At 40.8% G+C, this 19644-nt stretch overlaps 1 protein-coding gene across 8 annotated transcripts in view; it reads right to left on the bottom strand.

The window, feature by feature from the left end:
* Positions 1–19644, bottom strand: part of ADGRG2 (adhesion G protein-coupled receptor G2) — a 126988-nt gene that overhangs the window by 5873 nt on the left and 101471 nt on the right. For all 8 annotated transcript variants that reach the window (XM_043896670.1, XM_043896669.1, XM_043896664.1 and 5 more), the window contains 13 exons: positions 17500–17891; positions 15864–16035; positions 15504–15660; positions 14481–14624; positions 13502–13624; positions 12823–12868; positions 12599–12702; positions 11718–11839; positions 9867–10135; positions 7074–7173; positions 6228–6511; positions 2221–2322; positions 1061–1213 (listed from right to left, as the gene is read on the bottom strand). In XM_043896670.1, coding sequence (XP_043752605.1) covers positions 1061–1213; positions 2221–2322; positions 6228–6511; positions 7074–7173; positions 9867–10135; positions 11718–11839; positions 12599–12702; positions 12823–12868; positions 13502–13624; positions 14481–14624; positions 15504–15660; positions 15864–16035; positions 17500–17891 — 2168 coding nt within the window. The remainder of the gene's footprint in view (positions 1–1060; positions 1214–2220; positions 2323–6227; positions 6512–7073; positions 7174–9866; positions 10136–11717; positions 11840–12598; positions 12703–12822; positions 12869–13501; positions 13625–14480; positions 14625–15503; positions 15661–15863; positions 16036–17499; positions 17892–19644) is intronic.

Below are 19644 nucleotides of genomic sequence, written 5' to 3'. Positions count from 1 at the left end.
CCTAAAACATAATTATCTAGCCCCAAATGTTAATTGTGCCCAGGTTGAGAAACCTTGATTTAGAAGCATCCTCTTATTTTGCTATTTTAAAAGTTTATACAAACCAGTAAGACCTCCCAACTTTGGGAAGCTGGAAAACTATTTGTTAAGTATATGAACCTTCTCACAAATTTATCTGCATTTATCACACAAATAACTAATACTCTAAAATAATAAGTAAAGGCGAATTCTCCAGGGAAGGGGAAAATATACCAGCATAATTTAAGTTTTTATAAAAATGAAGTTATATTAAGAAGTCAAAGAAGATAGAAATAGGTAAGTTTTTATGAATAATGAACAGCTCAGTCTTACGAAGGAAAGAAAACGTAAAGGAAATTTAAGCTATAAATGTCAGAATTAATGAGTAAATGAGGCACAACAGAAATCATCTGTATGTCTACTGTAGACACAATTCATCTTTCAGTACTGGATATCTTTATGGGGATTTGGGAATTGTCACGAGGCAGCCACACTGTGGCACAGAATGAACAAAATGATAAGCAAAAAATAGGGAGGTTTAGAATGTTGAAGATGTGTAACTATAGATATATTAAAAAAAACTGATATAGTCTTACTATTTTAGGTACTGACTGCACAGAAAGAACATAAGAAGTCTTTGGGCAATACCTAAGTTAGGATTTGCCACATTAAACCTTTTAGGTCATCATCCATTCTCATCATGAAAAATTAAATCTTTAAGAAAAAACAACCCTAAGGGGACATATGTACACCTATGCTTAATTCACACTGATGTATGACAGAAATCAAACCAATATTTTAAAAGCAATCATCAATCAATTAAAAATAAATATTTCTAAAAACCCTAAATCTTAAAAAAATTTTTTCTCTAAAACGAATAACTTTGGATGAATCAACTTTCTCTTTTACAAGGGAACTACATTTTGATCCAATAGTCATATATGTAGCTATTCACTTTGCTAAGTAAAAGTGCCATTAAAGGATAAAGCTGCTTTAATAAACAAACACTAACTTGAGAAATAGTACATTGAGACATACATACCGTTCCCACTGGCGAGTCCTGAGCAATCATTATTCACTAGCAGCGTGGTGGAGTGGGTGGAGTTACTGTTTGACTGTAAGGAATTTGAAGAGCTGGAGACACCCTGGTTTACAGTCTGCTTCTTTAAACCATTAGTAGCAGTTTTACTCCAGTCTATAGCAGGATAAGCATTATAGAAAAACAGGGCAGAATGTTGAAGTGCAAATGCAAGAGACACAGCATAACTCTTTCTAGGAAATAATCTCTCGCTCTCAGATCTTATAGAGAATTCCACATTTCATAGGTATTTTCATTTAAGACATTTAAATTAAATTAAATTAAATTAAATTAAAGGACATTTGTCCTTTAAATGACTGACTGGTCAAAAGTAACCCATATTCTCTCAGAACTAAAGGCCAGGCTAATTTGATAGTGTCTATAAATAGCCACTGAATTAGGTAATATTTCAGAGTCAAAGACTATCTTCACAAGAACACGAATCGACCTGCTGTGATGACTCATGGCTCTTAAATCTGGGCAAATGACTGAACTCTAGGTACTGCCATTTTCTGATCTTGTGCAACCAGACCTTTGCAATACAGCAAAGTCTGTATTTGCGGGTGATATTTATGCAAAAGGAATTGAGATTTTCAAAGAGTACTTCATTTTTCTTATTTTCTTAAAAATGATCTATTTGCTATACAACCCAGCAGGGCATAGCTGAAAATAACTTCAAAGTAACCAAATGTATGCTAAGACTTTTATGTAAAATCTGGCCCAATAACAAATAAATGAAGTCACTGACAATCAGGATCAGGACCTGTGGAGAAAACATTGAGTCAAGATTTAAAAAATTAGGACGGTAAATATGAAAAATTACTCTGGACAAATGGAAAACATGCACTCAAAGGAAAATGAATTCTAAACATTTCACTGCTGCTTCATTCCAGAAGCAGCCAGGCCATTAATTATATAGTTCACTAAGTTCTCAGATATGACTAATTATTTTTTTTAATTCACTAGGTTTTTTCCCTAATGTTCACACTGGATATTTTCTGTTGAGCAGGTTCCATTCATTGATTTCTAGATTCAATATTCCTCTGGCATTAATTGCTTTGGATCTTAACTTATGCAATCTCTTCCTCAAGATTTAAGAAAAGGAGAAAAAGGCAAATCTTTACCAGAATTTTCAGCCAGTCGTAACTTTCCACAACAAAGATACCGCCTCCACTGCTTTCTGACATTCTCTTTTGCTACACAGTAAAAGATGAATATGAAAAATCCTATGGGACAGGGGGAAACACAACACAATGAATTCCAAACTGAGACCTGAATGTCATAAGCTTACTTCACACAATGATAAAATCTTTGGCAGCGATAGGAAAAATGAAATTTTGCAGATTGAAAATAAAGCCCAAAGTCTTGGGAAAGTTTGCTATCAAAAGGCATCCTGGGAGAACTATCTCTGTAAGATTAAAAAAATATATTTGTAAAAAGAATGATCACTCTATATTTCCAAAATTTACCTCACTGTCTTGCCTCTTACATCCTGTCTTAAGCCTTCCCTATTTTTGCCAGCAAAGGTCCATATAGTCAAAGCTATGTTTTTTTCCAGTAGTCATGTACAGATGTAAGAGTTGGACCATAAAGAAGGGTGAGCACCAAAGAACTAATGCTTTTGAATTGTGGTGCAGGAGAAGACTCTTGAGAGTCCCTTGGACAGCAAGGGCATCAAACCAGTCAATCTTAAAGGAGATCAACCCGAATACTGATTGGAAGACTGATGCTGAAGCTGAAGCTTCAATACTTGTTACGAAGAGCCCTTTCACTGGGAAAGACCCTGATGCTGGGAAAGACCGGAGGCAAGAGAAGGGGATGACCGAGGATGAGACGGTTGGATGGCATCACTGATTCAATGGAGATGAGTTTGAGCAAACTCCAGGAGATGGTGAAGGACACAGAAGCTTGGCATGCTGCAGTCCATGGGGTTGCAAAGAGTCAGACACGACTTAATGACTGAACAACGACAACAATCTTTGCAAGTACAAGCCATCCACCCAGGAGACCAGCTCAGACCTAGGATCAGCCAGCTAAAGAATGTCTCTGGCCATGGAGCTCTACAAGGATTCAGTCATGAGCCACTGCAGTCCCTGACCTTCCACACACCCTGAAAGGATTTCAGGACGGAGATCAGGAATGAGGTGCCTTATATTCTGGGAAAACTGGTTGAATAGGCCTTCAGATAATTAGGTATTTTCAGGAGAAAATTTTATAAGGTAGTTTCTTGCATTTTCCCACACTTAGAAAAGCACTAAAACCACTAAGACATCTGGGGCTTATGACAAGCAGTAACCTTCTGCCAAGATGTGTGCTTGATTGTATGTATGTCTACCTCCCTCACCGTACCTCTTCTGATCCGTTCTTCAGAGCTACCTGAGCGGCCATCTCCCGAGCTGTAGTCCCCCAAAGAAAATGGGAGCTCACAGCTCTCACACTGTGCTTTTTTTACGTCTGTCCATGGCTCCCACCTCCCCATCCCTCCATATGTGTCATCGATTTCCAAGTTCTGTCAATGTCGTCCCCTCCTCTGTCTCTCATCCCTCAGCTCACCTCTCCGGTCCACAGCCACGTCCCTTCCTGGGCCCTCCCTCTTCCTCCCAAGCCACCTCAGACCTCAACAGGCCCTCAGGCTCTGCCTCCCCCTCCCCACCGCAGGCAGGTGCAGGGCTCCCCATGTGGCCCCCTTGCTACCACTCCTCAAGGCTTTGAAAGCAAATAAATATTAGCTGGATGAATGGACAAATTCTGAGTCCTCCTTTGCCCCAAACCCCAATCTATCTACTTAAAGACCTTCATTTTTAAATATCAGGTTTGCTTTTAGTCAGGTGCGTGTGCCCACTCTGAAGACTGACATCTCAAATAATGCATATCTTTGTCCACCTGCCACCCTGGGCAGCTACACTTGGTTGCATTAGGGGAGAAGCAGCACAGACGAGAGACTAAAATGGGGGTACTCGTGGCCCAAATCAGAACCTGTACACATCTTTCCTTTACTCAACTCATTGTTTACAAATGAAACAATATGTTCCTTCTGTCCATTTGTATTCTAATGAGAAGTCATTCTGGGGAAATAAGAAAGGGGCAGGCTCATTTTCTACCATAAGTATGTGAGGGTAGGTACAATGCTTTCAGGTTTATGATCAGTATGATTTGGGCATATATTTTTTCTCTTTAAAAATAAGTGTCTCCTAGCATGCCATTGTTGGCAAATAAAACTTTTCTACAATAAGTAACGCAACACCTGGATATACAAGTTCAGAAACTGTACATTGTAGGTAAAAATGAAGAAACGGTTTGTAACCAACAAGCACATTAACTGGATTCCTCCAAATAAAATAAGAACCAGTAGCCAAATTAGGCACTTGAATTCCATCTCAAGTTAATGAACTACTGCCTAGATAGTACTACAGGAGGATGCTATGGGAGCTAAAAGCCACCAGGAAAAGATGAAAACAAGCCGATGAGAATGCAGTTAAAAGGCTTCCCAACAGAAGATTTGGAATAAAAGACAACCAAGGGATAAGAATGCTTATTATCAGTTCAGTTCACTCAGTCATGTTGGACTCTGCAACCCCACGGACTGCAGCACGCCAGGCTTCCCTGTCCATCACCAACTCTCGGAGCTTGCTCAAATTCATGTCATGGCATCCAACCATCTTATCTATGCAAATCTATTAGTTTGCTTGGCTTTTAATGTCAAGGTGTGTTCATTAAATATCAGTCACAGCTGACAACTCTTTGACAAAGCTAATCTAAAAGAATGAGTGTGGTTCCCTGGTGGCTCAGGGGTAAAGAATCTGCCTACAATGCAGGAGACATGGGTTTGATCCCTGGGTCGGAAAGATCTCCTGGAAGAGGAAATGGCAACCCACTCCAGCATTCTTGCCTGGGAAATCCTAGGACAGAGGAGACTGGTGGGCTACAGTCCATGGGGTCGCAAAGAGTAGGACAAAAGTGTCAACAAAAGAATAAGTAATTTGCTTTTGTAAAGAATATAGAGGAAGAGGGTTCCCAAATGACTGCAGCTGGGCTTCATTAAATGGGCAGCTCCAAGGTCAAGGGCCACACACAGAACCTGGCTTGTCTGCTGTATGTCTAGACAGAGGAACTGCACAGGGATTAGCCACTGGGCCAGGCTGCTGCCACTGACTTCTCGCTTATCACTGTCCTCAAATCAAATGCAGGCAGAGGAGCTCAGAGTGGTGAGCCCTCACGGGGACATTTATGGTGTGTGTACTTTTCCGTATGCATGTTCTATTATACTTCAATAGCAAAATTAAACATAAAAAAGATAAGGAACCAGGTGAAGGAAGAGTGATTGACTCTCCCAGAAATAGTTACTGGTAGGTTCCCCTTGATATCTTTGCTCCCTCCCAGGAGGCAGTGATGTTAAGGAAGGAAAATGACCACTTCTTGAATTTAGTGAATTTAGCCTTTCTTCCAAGGATCTCAAAGCACCCTTTCTCAAAGATAAATCTGTTTTTTATTTTACTTATTTTTTTAATTGGAGTATAAATGCTTTATAGTATCATGTTAGTTTCTGCTGTACAACAATGTGAATCAGCCAGATGAAGATATATGCTGCTGCTGTTTAGTCACTAAGTATTGTCTGACTGTTTGTGACCCCATGGACTGTAGCCCACCAGGCTCCTCTGTCCATAGAATTCTCCAGTCAAGAATACTGGAGTGGGTAGCCATTTCCTCCTCCAGGAGATTTTCCCAACCTAGAGATCAAACCCTTGGCAGATAGATTCTTTACCACTGAGTCACCTGAGAAGTCCATGTATACATATAGCAAAAGGGTTAGTCGCTCAGTCATATCAGACTCTTTTCAACTCCATGGACTGTGAGCCCTCCAGGCTCCTCCGTCCATGGGATTCTCCAGGCAAGAATACTGCAGTGGGTTGCCATTTCCTCTTCCAAGGGGTCTTCCCGACCCAGGGATCGAACCTGGGTCTCTCACATTGCAGGCAGATTCTTTACCATCTGAGCCACCAGGGAAGCCCTACGAATACATATACCCCCTCCCTATATCTTAAGCTACTTTGCAGACACTCTTAACTTTTACTTGCAATATTTGTCAGTTCGAATGACTCATCCAGTGTTTATTTTTTGCTGTAGAGCTTACCTTGTAAGGTATTGAAGATGGCAAAGAGATACATGAAGGTGACATTAACTGGTCCCCAGGCAAAGAAGGCAAAGCCCCAAGTAATTCCTAGTAAAAATGTAAGGCCAGCGACACTCCTGAGGTCTTGAATACTGGTTTTCCTCTGGGCTCCCAGTTGCTTCTTCCTTTTAATTCGACAAAGCTGAACCAGGACCACAATGAACATGCTGACGTTCAGCAAAAATATCACACAGAAATACCCCACAACCGTGATATAGAATACAGCATTGCTGTTGATCCAGCAACTGGAATTGGGGGGAAAAACAGGGAAAACATATGTTTTGGTTTTTTCTTGCTGAAATATGGTTTAAAATGGTAACAATGAACCTATATTGTTTTACTGAACATTATCCTACAAGCACAAAATTTAAAAAAGGATAAAACCTCCAATCTCCATAGCCACTTAACAGCTCTAGGGGAAGAAATCCAAGAGAGTTTATTTTAGGAAATCTGGTGATTGAAAGTATTTTAAAAATATTATTTGAAAACACTAAAAGATTTTATCCTCTTTCAATCCTAGTAAGTCTACTCCATGAATTTTACTAATATAGTGTAGCTTGTATTTTATTTTTATCAGAGGCTTATAAAAGTATTTTTGAAATATAATTCATTTTTTACATACTTAAGTAGTAGCATGACTTTTCTAACTAGCGGATCTCTTTACATATATAACTGCAAAGTCTGCTGTAAATATTACTGGATTTTATTAGGATGAGAGCCACCTGATATGCTGATTAGATCCTCCATTTTCTTGGAGAATTCTGCTTTCCAGTTCACTTAAAATTCCATGTGGGGCTTCGTACTCACAAGTCATCAGGCGACCCGTTGGGGAATTTCCCATAGGATCCAAGCCCATAGTTATCTGGAGATATAATCAGGACGATGGTCACAACCACAGCCGGGATGCCTAGAAGATAGGAAACACTGATTACACAAAGTTCTAATAACTAAAGGTGGTGAGAAAAAAGAGTGGAGATTTTCTGTTTTCTTCTGAAATAGCATAGCTATTCATCATACCCAGTTTCTCTGCCTCCCGGCATATGGGTGTATGTGGCCATCTGACTAGGTCTTGTCCAGTGGACTATGGATAGAAGTGATTTGCTACCCCTCTAGGCCTAGACCATAAAACCCTTGTGAGATTCTCTACTTTTTTCCCCAGTTTAGGGCAATCTTGGAAGCCCTGTCCTGAGACAGAGTCTCCAGCAGCTTGGATCCTGAACAACCACAGACCAGAGACCCCTTCCACTCCTGCTACCTGGATGGCACATGAGTAAGAAGGAAATGGCAACTCACTTACCCTTACCCATCTGTAATGTAATTTTAAGGGTCAGGTGGCAGGCAAAGTGAAAGGACTCCAAAATGTAAACCAAAGAATCAACCTAGTTTGGTTACCAGCAACTTCTGGAAAACCTTCCATTATGAGTCCCAAAGTCCTGAATTGATTATCTGGAATCTGCTGATGGACTGAGAAGCCTGCCCTGGTTATTTGGGGGTGTTGATTGCCACCACTGGCTCTCTCAAGGGCCCAGGGCACTTCCATTAACAGGAAGCATAATGAGGAGTCTCCTCCTTCCTTACAGTGGCCTTGCACTGAGGAGGAGTCCTTTTCAGCCCTCCACCCCATCATCCCCCACCCCATGCCAACATCTCACACTCTGTGCACACAGACCAGCCTGACATCCAACCTCAAGGCTCTGGTAAATAAAAGACAGCTACCTGGTACCATCTAACATGATATTTCATTAAATTCTTTTGTATTTGGACATTATGGAGACATTGACATATGGTGACTTTCTAAGGGAGGCTCCTTCCTAAAAATAAAACATTGAGGGTGTGGAGCTTGTCCCTGACAAGGGATCCTGACCTTTCTGAATTCTACAAATAAGACAAAATCCATGCCCAAGATCAGAAGCAGTGACTTATTTTTCTGGGAATAAGTGACTTATCTTCTAGAAAGGCGTTGTTCTGTACCCTTCACAAAGATATAACAGCAGGCAGGATGACAAGGGAGGTAATCTGTTGTGTAGGGAATATGTGAAGGAATATCTAGCCTGAAGAAGATGAAGGAGTCTGAGAGGAGTGGCAGCTCTAATGCAGTGGAAAGGTATGCCTAAGAAATTAGAAAGCCAGCCTAGGCTGTTCTTGAGCTGTGGGAATTAGGGTAAATCACGTCTTCACCTGGTATTACCAATAACCACCCACACCTCGGGGCCTTCAGGATCCTAGTTCCCTTACCAGGGATTGAACCCAGGCCTCCCGGCAGTGGAAGTGCAGAGTCCAAACCACTGGACCTCCAGCGAATTCCCCTGGCTTATTTTTTATGGGGTTACTTGTGTGAAAATACATCGAGACATAAAGTATTATACACAATGTTATATATTACTTGTTGATTATCTAAAGGACTCTTCAGCAGAAGTGTCAGCTTATTTTTTTTTTCCTGAGAGAGCAAAACTAAGACCGCTGGGTAAGTGCTACCAGAGAGCCAAGTGAACTTAATGGAAATTCAGAACTGTAGAGCTTTAGAAAATGGTCACAGGCTGTCTTGTAAGGTATTAAAAATAAGACAACAGGTCCAAAATCAAGTTGCTTATGCTAGCCACAGTTCACCAAACTGAGACTTAACTCCATCACAGCTTTGGCTCTCCCAGAAATGGAATCTTAAACCAATCAATCAAAAATTGCCTAATCATCACTAGTTAGGTAACCTGTCTGAGAGACCCCAGAAATCCCCAGAGGAAAGTAAGCTTGCAATAACCAACCCGCTTTTTTGCCCAGAATGACTTCCTTGTTCCTGCTTCCTTCTGCCTATAAAGTCTTTCACTTAGTACAGCTCCTCAAATCTCCTTTCTGGCTGCTAGACGGGATGCTGCCCAATTCATGAAATATTCAATAAAGCCTGTAAGATCTTTCAAATGCACTCAGTAGAATCTTGTTTTTAATTAAAGTAATGAGCTCCCCAATAATAGAAGTATTCAAGCAGAGGTCTAATTATCTCTAGTCAAAGATAAGTCAAATCCAGGAGGTTTCTACATTTGGCGGGGAGTTGAATGAAGAACTCTTCAAGATCTTGGGGCATCTAAGATTTAGTGACCAACAACCAACAGGTGGCATAATCAGGAATACTTGGCTGGTGTGGTGATGAAGTTACATTAGACTTTATCTGTATGTACTCTCTCTGCCCTGCTGAGCACACGGCTGTGCATGTGTGTGAATCTGGGAGGTAAAGAGCAGAGTGAGGCTAGTTGGGAACTCAGGGACTGACAGTCTGACCTCATTATCACCAAGCTAATATTTTCAATTGACTGAGCACCTTCTGTGTGCCAGCCTCAGTTCTAGTCGCTAGAGATACAAAAAAGATTCACAGCCCTAACCTCAGAGTGTTGTGGTCATAACCAATCCAGCATAAATATACAGGTGTTCTAGAAATAGATTCGACAAGGCTGCTCTTTGGGCAATGAAACATGAAAAGAAGAATAAAGTTGTTTTAGAAACCTGCCAAGTGTGACCTGCTTCATCAATGTCTCTATCTGATTAAAAATCAAAACACTGGAGGAAAAGCAGGAAAAGCCCAGGCAATGTGTGAGTAAAAATAATACATACCCCAACCAAAAATGCAGAATTTAAGGATGTATTTTCGGATGTAAGTATTAAACACTTTGACAAGGGCCAGGTACATATGGAATGCTTCCAAGCCCATCCATGTGAATGAGACCAAGAGAAAATAATGCAGAAATACAGCCACTGAGATGCAGAGGCCTCTTATGTCATACAAAGCAATCCACGAGTCCAAGAGGAACACCAGGTTCAGCAGGAGCAGGGCTGTGCACAGCTGGATGAGGATTTTGGAAGGGTAATCCCTCCGGATCTTTCTAAAAGGAAAGGACAAGAAAAGAATTAGCATCACAGCCTGCTGATGCTTATGTGAGCTAGCATATCTGAGTTCAAAGTGATTTATTTTTATTCTTTGGTGATTGTCTATATGCATAAATTTCTTCTCTTTGAGTGCATGTCTGTATGTGCGTGTGTGATGGGTGGGTGGAGGCATTACAACTAAAGATAGCAACAAAGGAAAAATCTAAACAGAATCATCTGTGATAACCATGCAGAAATTTTATGTTTATATTTCTATGGAATCTTTAACATGCTGACTACTGACCCACCCTTTCAAATAGTATGTAGTAGAATCTCATGAGCACCCACCCCCATTTCTCCCAAACTCCTTCTGGAAGCATTGCTGCTTCTCATATAATAGGCTCCTCTATTCAGATCTTCAAAACAGAGCCAGATTCTTCTGTTATTTTATGTTACTAGTTAAAATGAGATCATGGAAACAAGAGTTCAAACTATAGCTAAATGAAACAGGCAGAGGAAAATACAGCTAATTGATGACATGTACATGTTTATGTGTGTGAAATTAGATTTGGTGAGATCATTCTGAGTAATGGCTGGCCTTATAGTAATTTAGTCTCATTAATCATCCTTCCAACGGTCCACTAGAAGATCTGTACTCATAGCTGGACCCTAAGTTTGGCACTAAAAGTGAATTTGTACATTTCCTGATTAGTGTCCAAAAATCTAAATCCCAGAACTTATATACTGTTTCATTTAAAAAAGCAGGGAGCAGGGGTTTCATGGTAGTCCAGCTGGTAAAGAATCTGCCTGCAATGCAGGAGACCCTGGTTCAATTCCTGGGTTGGGAAGATCCCCTGGAGAAGGAAATGGCAACCCACTTTCTCGCCTGGAAAATCCCATGGACAGAAGAGCCTGGTGGGCTACAGTCCATGGGGTCGCAAAGAGTCAGACAAGACTGAATGACTAACCACAAAATATGTAAAAAAAGTGCCTATATTTCCTTCTTTTCTGACAGAATTTATTGGAATTCCCCCCTGCCCCCACAAAGTGACCAAAGGGACCATTCTGGTAAGCCAAGGAGATGCTATCATCTGGAATATCATTCTTTCTTTGACCTACAAAGCTGCATTCAATTTGTACCTATATTTTTCAGGGAGGATTGATATCCTTTATTCTTCTTCATTCCCACACCCATTAATGTATTTAATCTTTTGTGTTTACTTGGTATAATTTAGAAACTTAATATATTAAACACAGCTCTCCTGCTGTATATGGAGTTATGGCCTGTTTCACATTGTAAGCTCTTGTTTTTTGGGGTCTGCATCTATCTTTCATTTCTCACTTCATGTCAGCTAGGTACCAAGCATCATTTTAGGGTACAAGGATGATTAAGACACAATTCCTGCCCTCAGTGAGTGTACAAACTACTGGAAGGAAGGAAGTATGTAAACCAAAGTCCCATGAAGTTTCACATATACATGGCCCCACTAGAGGGGTGGACAGGGTAAGCTAGGCCAAGGAGCACACTTATTTAATACATTTTGGCTACTGAGGTGACCACTACATCATATAATCCAGTTTCCAGCTGTGGATACTCACTCAAAGGCTATGTAGGTTACAAGAGTAACTGACAAAAAAATTGATGAAAGCCCACAACCAATATAGGTAATAAATGTTAGGGCCATCATCTGAGCTGGTGGCAAGGATGTTCGAGACAAGTCCTGGAAAAGAAAATATTGCTTTCAAGACCAAATATTTTAAAATAAATGACACAGTTATAATTTACATTATTGGGTAGTCTAAGATTGTTCAATAAGCCTACAAGGTAGGCACAATTATTATCATCCTGTTGAGATAATAAAAAATGAGACCCAGAGAGGTTAAATAATTTGCTCAGGGTCACAAAGCTATGAAGTAGAGGAGCCAGAATCCAGGTCTGGTTGACTTCAAAGCCCATGTACTTGATCACTACATTATGGTGCTCTGCAGAAGCCCCAGGCTAAGAGCCTATAAGACGTGAATTTGACTTCTGGCTCTTATATTTCTTAGTTCTACGACTGTGGACAATTACCTCACAAACGAGTCTTTAAAATGACAATAAAAATACCCCATTCTACCTATATTGTAGGATTGTTGGGAAGATTAAATAAGAGAATTTATGTCATGTTTTATAAAAATTTTAAAGTACACTGCCAACTAAACCATTTTTATTACCCATTTTAATCTGAATTCCCTAGCCCTACTACAGCTATTTTTAAAAGAACTTAAATGTAAAATTAGAATGACAAAAAATACTTTGTTCAAATATTTTTCTTCAAGTATATATGCATATTAGAAGAGTCACTTCATTGGTCTTTAACTTTGCCACAGTATCATGAAATCTGCTGATCCATCAAATCATCCACCAGATATACTTCATAGTACAATGCCCAGCTATCCCTCAGACCCAGAATCTAAGGCCAGGCAAAGTGGGGAGTTACCAGCAGAACGCCGAAGCTTGTAAGATGGCTGCAGGTACAGGTGGTCTCGTTCAGCCTCCTGTCTTTGACAGAACAGCCATCAGATGACCAGCCTCCTCTGCCACCTAGGGGGCATGAGAAAGAGTGTCTGTCCCTGCAGAAAGGCCACTGCACCCATCACTGCTCCTTCCTCCCCATTCCCCCTCCCCACTCAAGACTTTGAAAAAGTTAGGTCTGGAACCTACCATTTCTGCCCAAGTCCCAAAATACACATCTCACTGTTAAGTCATTCTGTAACAGAAGGACACATTACCAATAATTTATCCAACTGAATAAAACTTAAAAGCAACTAGAAAAAAATTACATTTGAACATTTCAGAATCTCATTCTTGATTTTAGGGGAGTTCTTATTTTATACAGGTCTCTAGAAGTCAGTGAGTCTCATATAGGTCAACTCTTTTTCACCTCAGCCATCGTGCGCAGCAATTGCCTTGTGTTAAAAGGCACATTCTGATTCACTGGGTCTGGGGTGGGCCCAAGAGTCTGCATTTCTATCAAGCTCCCAGGGGAGACTGATGCTGCAGGTCTGCAAATCATACTCTGAGCAGCAAGGTCACAGATGATGCTCAGTGAACTGGACCTTGCAAGATGCTTTCTCTTTGGAGGTGAGAATCAGACCTGGAGCCACAGATCTAAATGCACTGAAAATTGGCAATAAGAGCTTGCTTTTTACACTGCTCCTTCCTGGAAAATAGGAGGGCAGTTATTAGGCATGCTCAAACCCTATGAGCACGATTTTAGTCTCACACACGGCCCTAACTGGGTCTAAGGTGCTGTTGGACCGACTTTTTTCAGGCTAAGTTGTACAGGCAGTTTGCATGAGGTATCTCTGGTCAAGGCACAGAGCAGGCAGGCCCCTCCCACCTGGCTCGGGTTGATATGCTTTAAGGTAACCGTCACGTTTCTTGTCAAGTTCTTGACTGTCAGGTTCGCAACACTTGAGGAAATGACATAGCTGATCAGAGAGAGGTTCTCCAAGGCAGGGTCCTAGCACACCAAAGAATCAGCAAGATGGCAAGAGAAAATGAAATGTTATCAGACAATTTTGAGTTAGAAGGGACCCTAAGGACTATTTAGTCAACATTGTTTATTTTACTACCTAGGTCAGGAATTCAGGGACAAGGAGTAAAGTGACTTCTCCAAGGACCATAATGAGAAGCAGAGCTTGTTCCATGATACTATGCTCTAAAAACTGAATTAAATTTCACAGATTGACACAAGACCCTCATGAATCTTAAAGGGAACATTACATTAAGCCATTTACACTGTGCCTTCCTGAGCAAGTTACCTAACCTCTCTATGCCTCTATGTCCTCATCTGTAAAATGGGGATAATAGTTTAATAGTTTCTTCCTCACGGAGTTGTTGAGAGGATTAGAGTTAACATTTCTAAGTGTTTATGATACTGCATAGCAATTGATAAATACTTTGTGTTGGTTATTGTTATTTATCCTCAACAGCATCATGAGGTCCTGTTTAAAAATAAACTACAGCTTTTCAGCAATCCATCTGACTTATAGTAGACTTAAGAATGGGCTTCCCAGGTGGCACTAGTGATAAAGAAGCTGCCTGCCAATGCAGGAGACCTAAGAGATGTAGGTTCGGTCCCTGGGTCAGGAAGATCCCCTGGAGAAGGGCATGGCAACCCACTCCAATATTCTTGCCTGGAGAATCCCATGGACAGAGAAGCCTGGCAGGCTACTGCCCACAGAGTTGCACAGAGTCAGACATAACTGAAGGGACTTAACATGCATGCTGGCTTAAGAATATTGGAGGATTATAAGAAATAAAACTCCTCCAGTCTCCCCAGAATCTAAACCAAGAGCAATTAGAGGCAACTTTACCTGAAACAGGGCAGGAGTTTCAAAAAAGTTGAACTGCACCCTGGAAGCCAGCTCCAGAGCATCAGCTGGTAAATGACTCATCAACGATGAAGGCAAAGTAATAATGCCAATACTGTTCTCAGGAGCCTGAGCTTCCAGAGAAACCTGAAAATGAAGTAAAAGATTATAAAAATGTCTGGGGCTCATATAATGAGGAGAGGGAAAACACAAGTAATTAAGATGGAGGGTCCTATAAGGGCATTTATTTGTGGTGTCTCTATGTACAATTGGTTCTGGTTTCTCTGATTACTATGGAATTAGAGGCTGTGTAGGGAGATGTGATAGGGAGATGAGGCCTTGGAGCAGGAGAGAAAACATTTTATGGATACAGGATACACAGAAACAATCAGAAAGTACAGGATATTATATGTCAATTATATCTCAGTAAAGCTGGGGAAAAAATAAAGTTCAGGATAACTGCAGAGCCCAGGGAGACGACAGTAGCAAACACACCAACTTAGTGACCTGTTAGGGCAAAGTCATTGTAGAACCACATGCACAAAATTTGTAAAGGGAAGACTACAAAAACGAAGTTAAAAGGCAAGACTTGGTTTTACTCGCATGTTTTCAGCAGCCCCACCCACCCATCCATCTAATAGGTAGATAGAAAACACTAGAAGCAGGATTGATATTCAGCACCACTATTTCAATAGCTTAAAATACTGAAATAGGTTGAAAAGTAGGGACACATTTGGTGTCTCCGCTCTCTCCCAACTGCCTAGAACCCACTGGACACCTCCTCCACATCCCCCCAAACTTCCACAATCCAGTTGGTAAAGGGTTAACATTGGGTGCAATGAGGACCTCTGAGATCTTGCTCCAGCCTATGTCTTTCTTTTGATTCTGTGATGCCTCATTGTTCTAGATGCTAAATATTTTGAATATCACCCATGGGTATAAACAGTAATGGCCTTAATCATGAAGTACATGAGGACTATAATCATATAAAAGAAAAGGTCTTTTCTACAATAAATTAGGATGTACCTGAAGATCTGCAGGGTCTTGGGCAGCAAAAGTAGTTGTGTCAAAATTACTGGCATTTACTCTGATCACGGCCAGAGCCAAAGAAGGGGAGGTCAGACTTATGGACTTGGTTGAAAAATTCAGCTGTAAGCCAATGTCATCCACTACTTTTAGCAATCTGTAAAGAGAAGTAGCAGTTCAAATTCAGCACTCCAACTGAATTGTTCTCCCCAGTGGAAGCAGAAAACAGAAAAGCAACTTAACAAGTCATTATGAACCTCATAAGTGGGAGAAAAATACTTGGGTATAATTAATCATCTAGAAGCATCATTATTATTAGAAGATCCCCTCTCATGACCATGTCAATGTGCTAAGTCATACCTTTGGGCCAAAGGGGCCAACAAGGTGGGCGGAGAATGAAGGAGTCGGCTGACTTGGTTTATCATTTGTCCTGCGAGGTTAGGCTCCAAGCTGCCTAAGGACAGAGCCTGTTCCATCCGGGACACTTGGTTCTCAAGATCAGAGACACTGATGCTGCTGGTGTGAACAATTTCTATAACAAGAGAACCAAATCACTTTGTGAACACATAATGGAAAAATCACTCATAAAGAAACATACATAGACTCTGTGACCTGGAAAACCCAACCCTAGGTATTTGCCCCAGGGAAAGGAAAACATCTTCATAATGTTATAGTAGGCTCTTACCAACAGTGTAGGAGGGTTCCCTTTTCTCCACATCCTCTCCAGAATTTATTATTCATAGACTTTTTGATGATGGCCATTCTGACTGATGTGAGGTGATACCTCACTATAGTTCTGATTTGCATTTCCATAATAATTAGCAATGATGAGCATCTTTTCAAGTGCCTACTGGCTATCTGTATGTCTCCTAACAAAGAAGTTGCTTAATTCCACCACCTAACATCCTATTTCTTATTTTGCATATTCCTTTCTAATCTTTATCCACATGATAAAACACTATTATAAACATGATGTGCAAACTAAATATTTATTTTTGCGTTATTTTCACTTCGCTCAAGACTTAAAAAATGCCCCAAGTTTCTGTCTAGCTGTTTATGCACAGCTGCATAATAGACATGCTACTGAGGTGGCATATCATATTTCATCATTCCTCTCTTGTGGAATTAAAAAAAAATCTCAAGCCATTTAGCAGAGGCTCCAGATCTCCTGGACAGGCTTGCCTGAGGCAGAGGAGGCGAGAACACAAGCTCCAGTCTCATGTCTCCAAGAATTTCACTTTGCTTCACCCTCCAAATTCTAGAGGAAGACCTGCTATATTTTATTCACTGGACTTAAACTCCAGAGATTATGCAGAATTCTCTCTGCTTCCTTCCCTCTTCCCTTTATCCTTTTACTCTCAAGAGTACTTTGTGTCCGGGAGCCTGGTGCAGTTTCTGTGGCATTCTCATATTCACCATTATTCCAAACCTATGTGCTTAGTGTGGTTATTTCCATCTTGAGGTAGACCAGGCTCAGTCAGGAGGAGCTAAAATGCTTATTCCAAATCCCACCACCTGTGAGGACCTAGGCAGACCTGCCCTGAGGTCTTCTGAATGGGTCTTCCCCTTCTCAGGCTACTCTGGCTCATTGCCAGCTTTGGCATTCTGTGCCATTTCAAGAACATCAATTTTTTTCTTTTGTTTTCTGCCTAAATGGAGTTCCCGCTTTTAATGGTTCCAAACTGGTCTCTTCAGAATGTTGAAAACAGTGATCCAATCACCTTTTGCAGGAGAAAGAAACCTGTAAAATAACTCATCTGGATAAAACGAGATTTATGTTTGCCTCAGAGCTATTTATCTTGACCAATCAATCAATCTCAACTCTATCTGTGTTCTATGAATGCCCAAAGGAAAGCTCTCAAAATGAAGCAGACATCATAAAAAGAAAGGCTTAATGTGGTCTCATTGCAGATATCATGATTTGGCAGGCTGGTAGCTGGGTTTCAGGTGGCTCGAATGACAAAAATATGGGAGCAGCATGGCTTGTCGTATTTACCTGTCTTGTCAGGAGGTATGCCAGTCGTGTCGACGTTCACAATGGCAGATGTGGTGGGAGAGGGGGCTGAGGACTTCCCACGGGGCAGGGTGAGGGGAAGATCAGGTGGAGGCTTAGGGGAAGAGACAGTTCCAGATGGCAGGGGCATATCAATGGCTGGGCTGGAAGTTATGGGAGCTGAAGGCTGGGGAGAAGGTAGGGGAATCACCCCTGTTGGAGAATGAGGGCTCTGGGTTACAAGTGGATGAGCTAGAGGCTCAGCAAAAGAGAAGGCACTAGAGATCTGGGACACAATGGTGGCCTGAGGAGCAACTGGGATGGCATTGCTGGAAGAAGAGAATGGTGGGCCGTGTGGATGACGAGTGAGACACACAACGGGATCCTGAAGGTCACTAAAGGCAAGAATCAGAGAGATGCATATGAGACACAAACGAGCTACAGAGGCTAAGCTCTTCTTGTGGCAACCATGTGACATCACCAAGGCGACACAGCTCCATTGGGGACTTGCCTTTGCAGACCCTCTGTGTACCTGCCACTGGTCTCCTGCCCCTGCCCACTTCCACCACTTTCTCCCCAGGAGAGGAATTAGCCAGGAGGGATGCTCTTTTTTGAATTCACAGTTCTGCTTCACTTGTTCACTGCTACTCCCTGATTCTACACCTCATCACTTTTCAGTCAGTTGAGAAGAGCATGTACCACTGCCAGGTACTTCTTGGGAAGGGAGCTATTGAATGCCCTGCAACCAAACTGGTGGTTTCCATATACTAGGAGTCTGTCTTTGGTGGGCTTTTTAGATTTCACAAAATTTATACTTAAAAAAAAAATGGAATCACAGGCCCAAACTGTTTCAAACACACTTAAAATTTTTCTAAAATTGGAATCAAATACCAAAATATCATTTTCTTTTAATATTCAAGTCCACACTGACAAAACTGGCTCATCATTTTTAAGACAACTGATTTGACTTAGAAACTAAAGCATACCCATTTCAAAACTATGTGTGTCTATCCATAATAGATAAACTAACTCACTAACTCTTGTGTCAACTCAGTATTAACACTGAGCTCAAAAGGGTAAGGAGTAAACTGAAAAGCAGCTCTAAATTAGTCAGTAACAATAAAATGTTCTTCAATTTTTTCTTACAGTTTTTACAATCAAAGTACATAATTCTGTTAATTACAATTACAATCTTCTGCATATTGCTCAATAGAAAAATATGTAAAAATAATTATCATTGATTTGTACAGTGGAGTTTTTAATTTCAGCAAATTCTCATATTGGTCTTGGTGGTTCACAAATAAGCTTTGCCTTTCCAAGAAACTTCAAATTTAGGTCATTCACATGCATTGGTGACACTGGCTGGGAAAGGTAAATCACATAGCCATTTTTTTCTTCAACTTATTGAATTTTGTTTCAAGTAAATCTTGAGTTGGAATTAACAGTATACAATTTTATGTGAAACTGATGAGCATAGGAATCTGCCAGAATCAATTTTATACTGCATAGCCAAAGTACTAACTAGCACACAGTACCTGATGAAGAAATGTTGCTGAATGAAAAAAATGAATCAAGCTGGGGCCAAAGGGGTGGTCCCAGCTTATACATCAGCTACACCCTTAATGTTACTTTAGCCCAGTGGTTTCCAACCTTGGCTGTGCCTGAGAATTACCCAGAGGACCTTTAAAAATTAGAGATTTCTGTGGCCTCCTACTCAATGTCTGATTCAGTTGGTCCTGAGGTGACGGTGAAGTCTCCTCATTGGATCCTGAAGCTTTCAGAAATTCCATCTCCCAAGTGGGGTTCAGCCCTCCATCTTAATGGGGTATATTAAGCTTAAAACTCAAGTACTCTTTACCTTTTATTACATAAAATGCTACATATCCTTAGCTAAAGTTCTTTAGCTACTCCTAGGAGCCTAATGTTTCAATATATCCCAGAAATTTGGCCCACAAAGGGCAGACAGGCTACATTTAGTCTTTTATTCCCATATGAGAAGTTTCATATTGAAAAATGCATGTCCTTTTTTAAAAAAAATACAAGTTTCATCTGATTGTAGAAAAGTATACAAAATGCTGCCAAGAAAAAAAAAAAAAGTAAACAAGAAAATGACCATCCAGCAGGCAGGCCAATCACTGGGAACTCTTG

This window comes from Cervus elaphus, chromosome X (genome assembly GCF_910594005.1).
Source record: "Cervus elaphus chromosome X, mCerEla1.1, whole genome shotgun sequence".
Classification (NCBI taxonomy): domain Eukaryota; kingdom Metazoa; phylum Chordata; class Mammalia; order Artiodactyla; family Cervidae; genus Cervus; species Cervus elaphus.
This window is presented reverse-complemented; position numbering and strand designations above follow the sequence as displayed.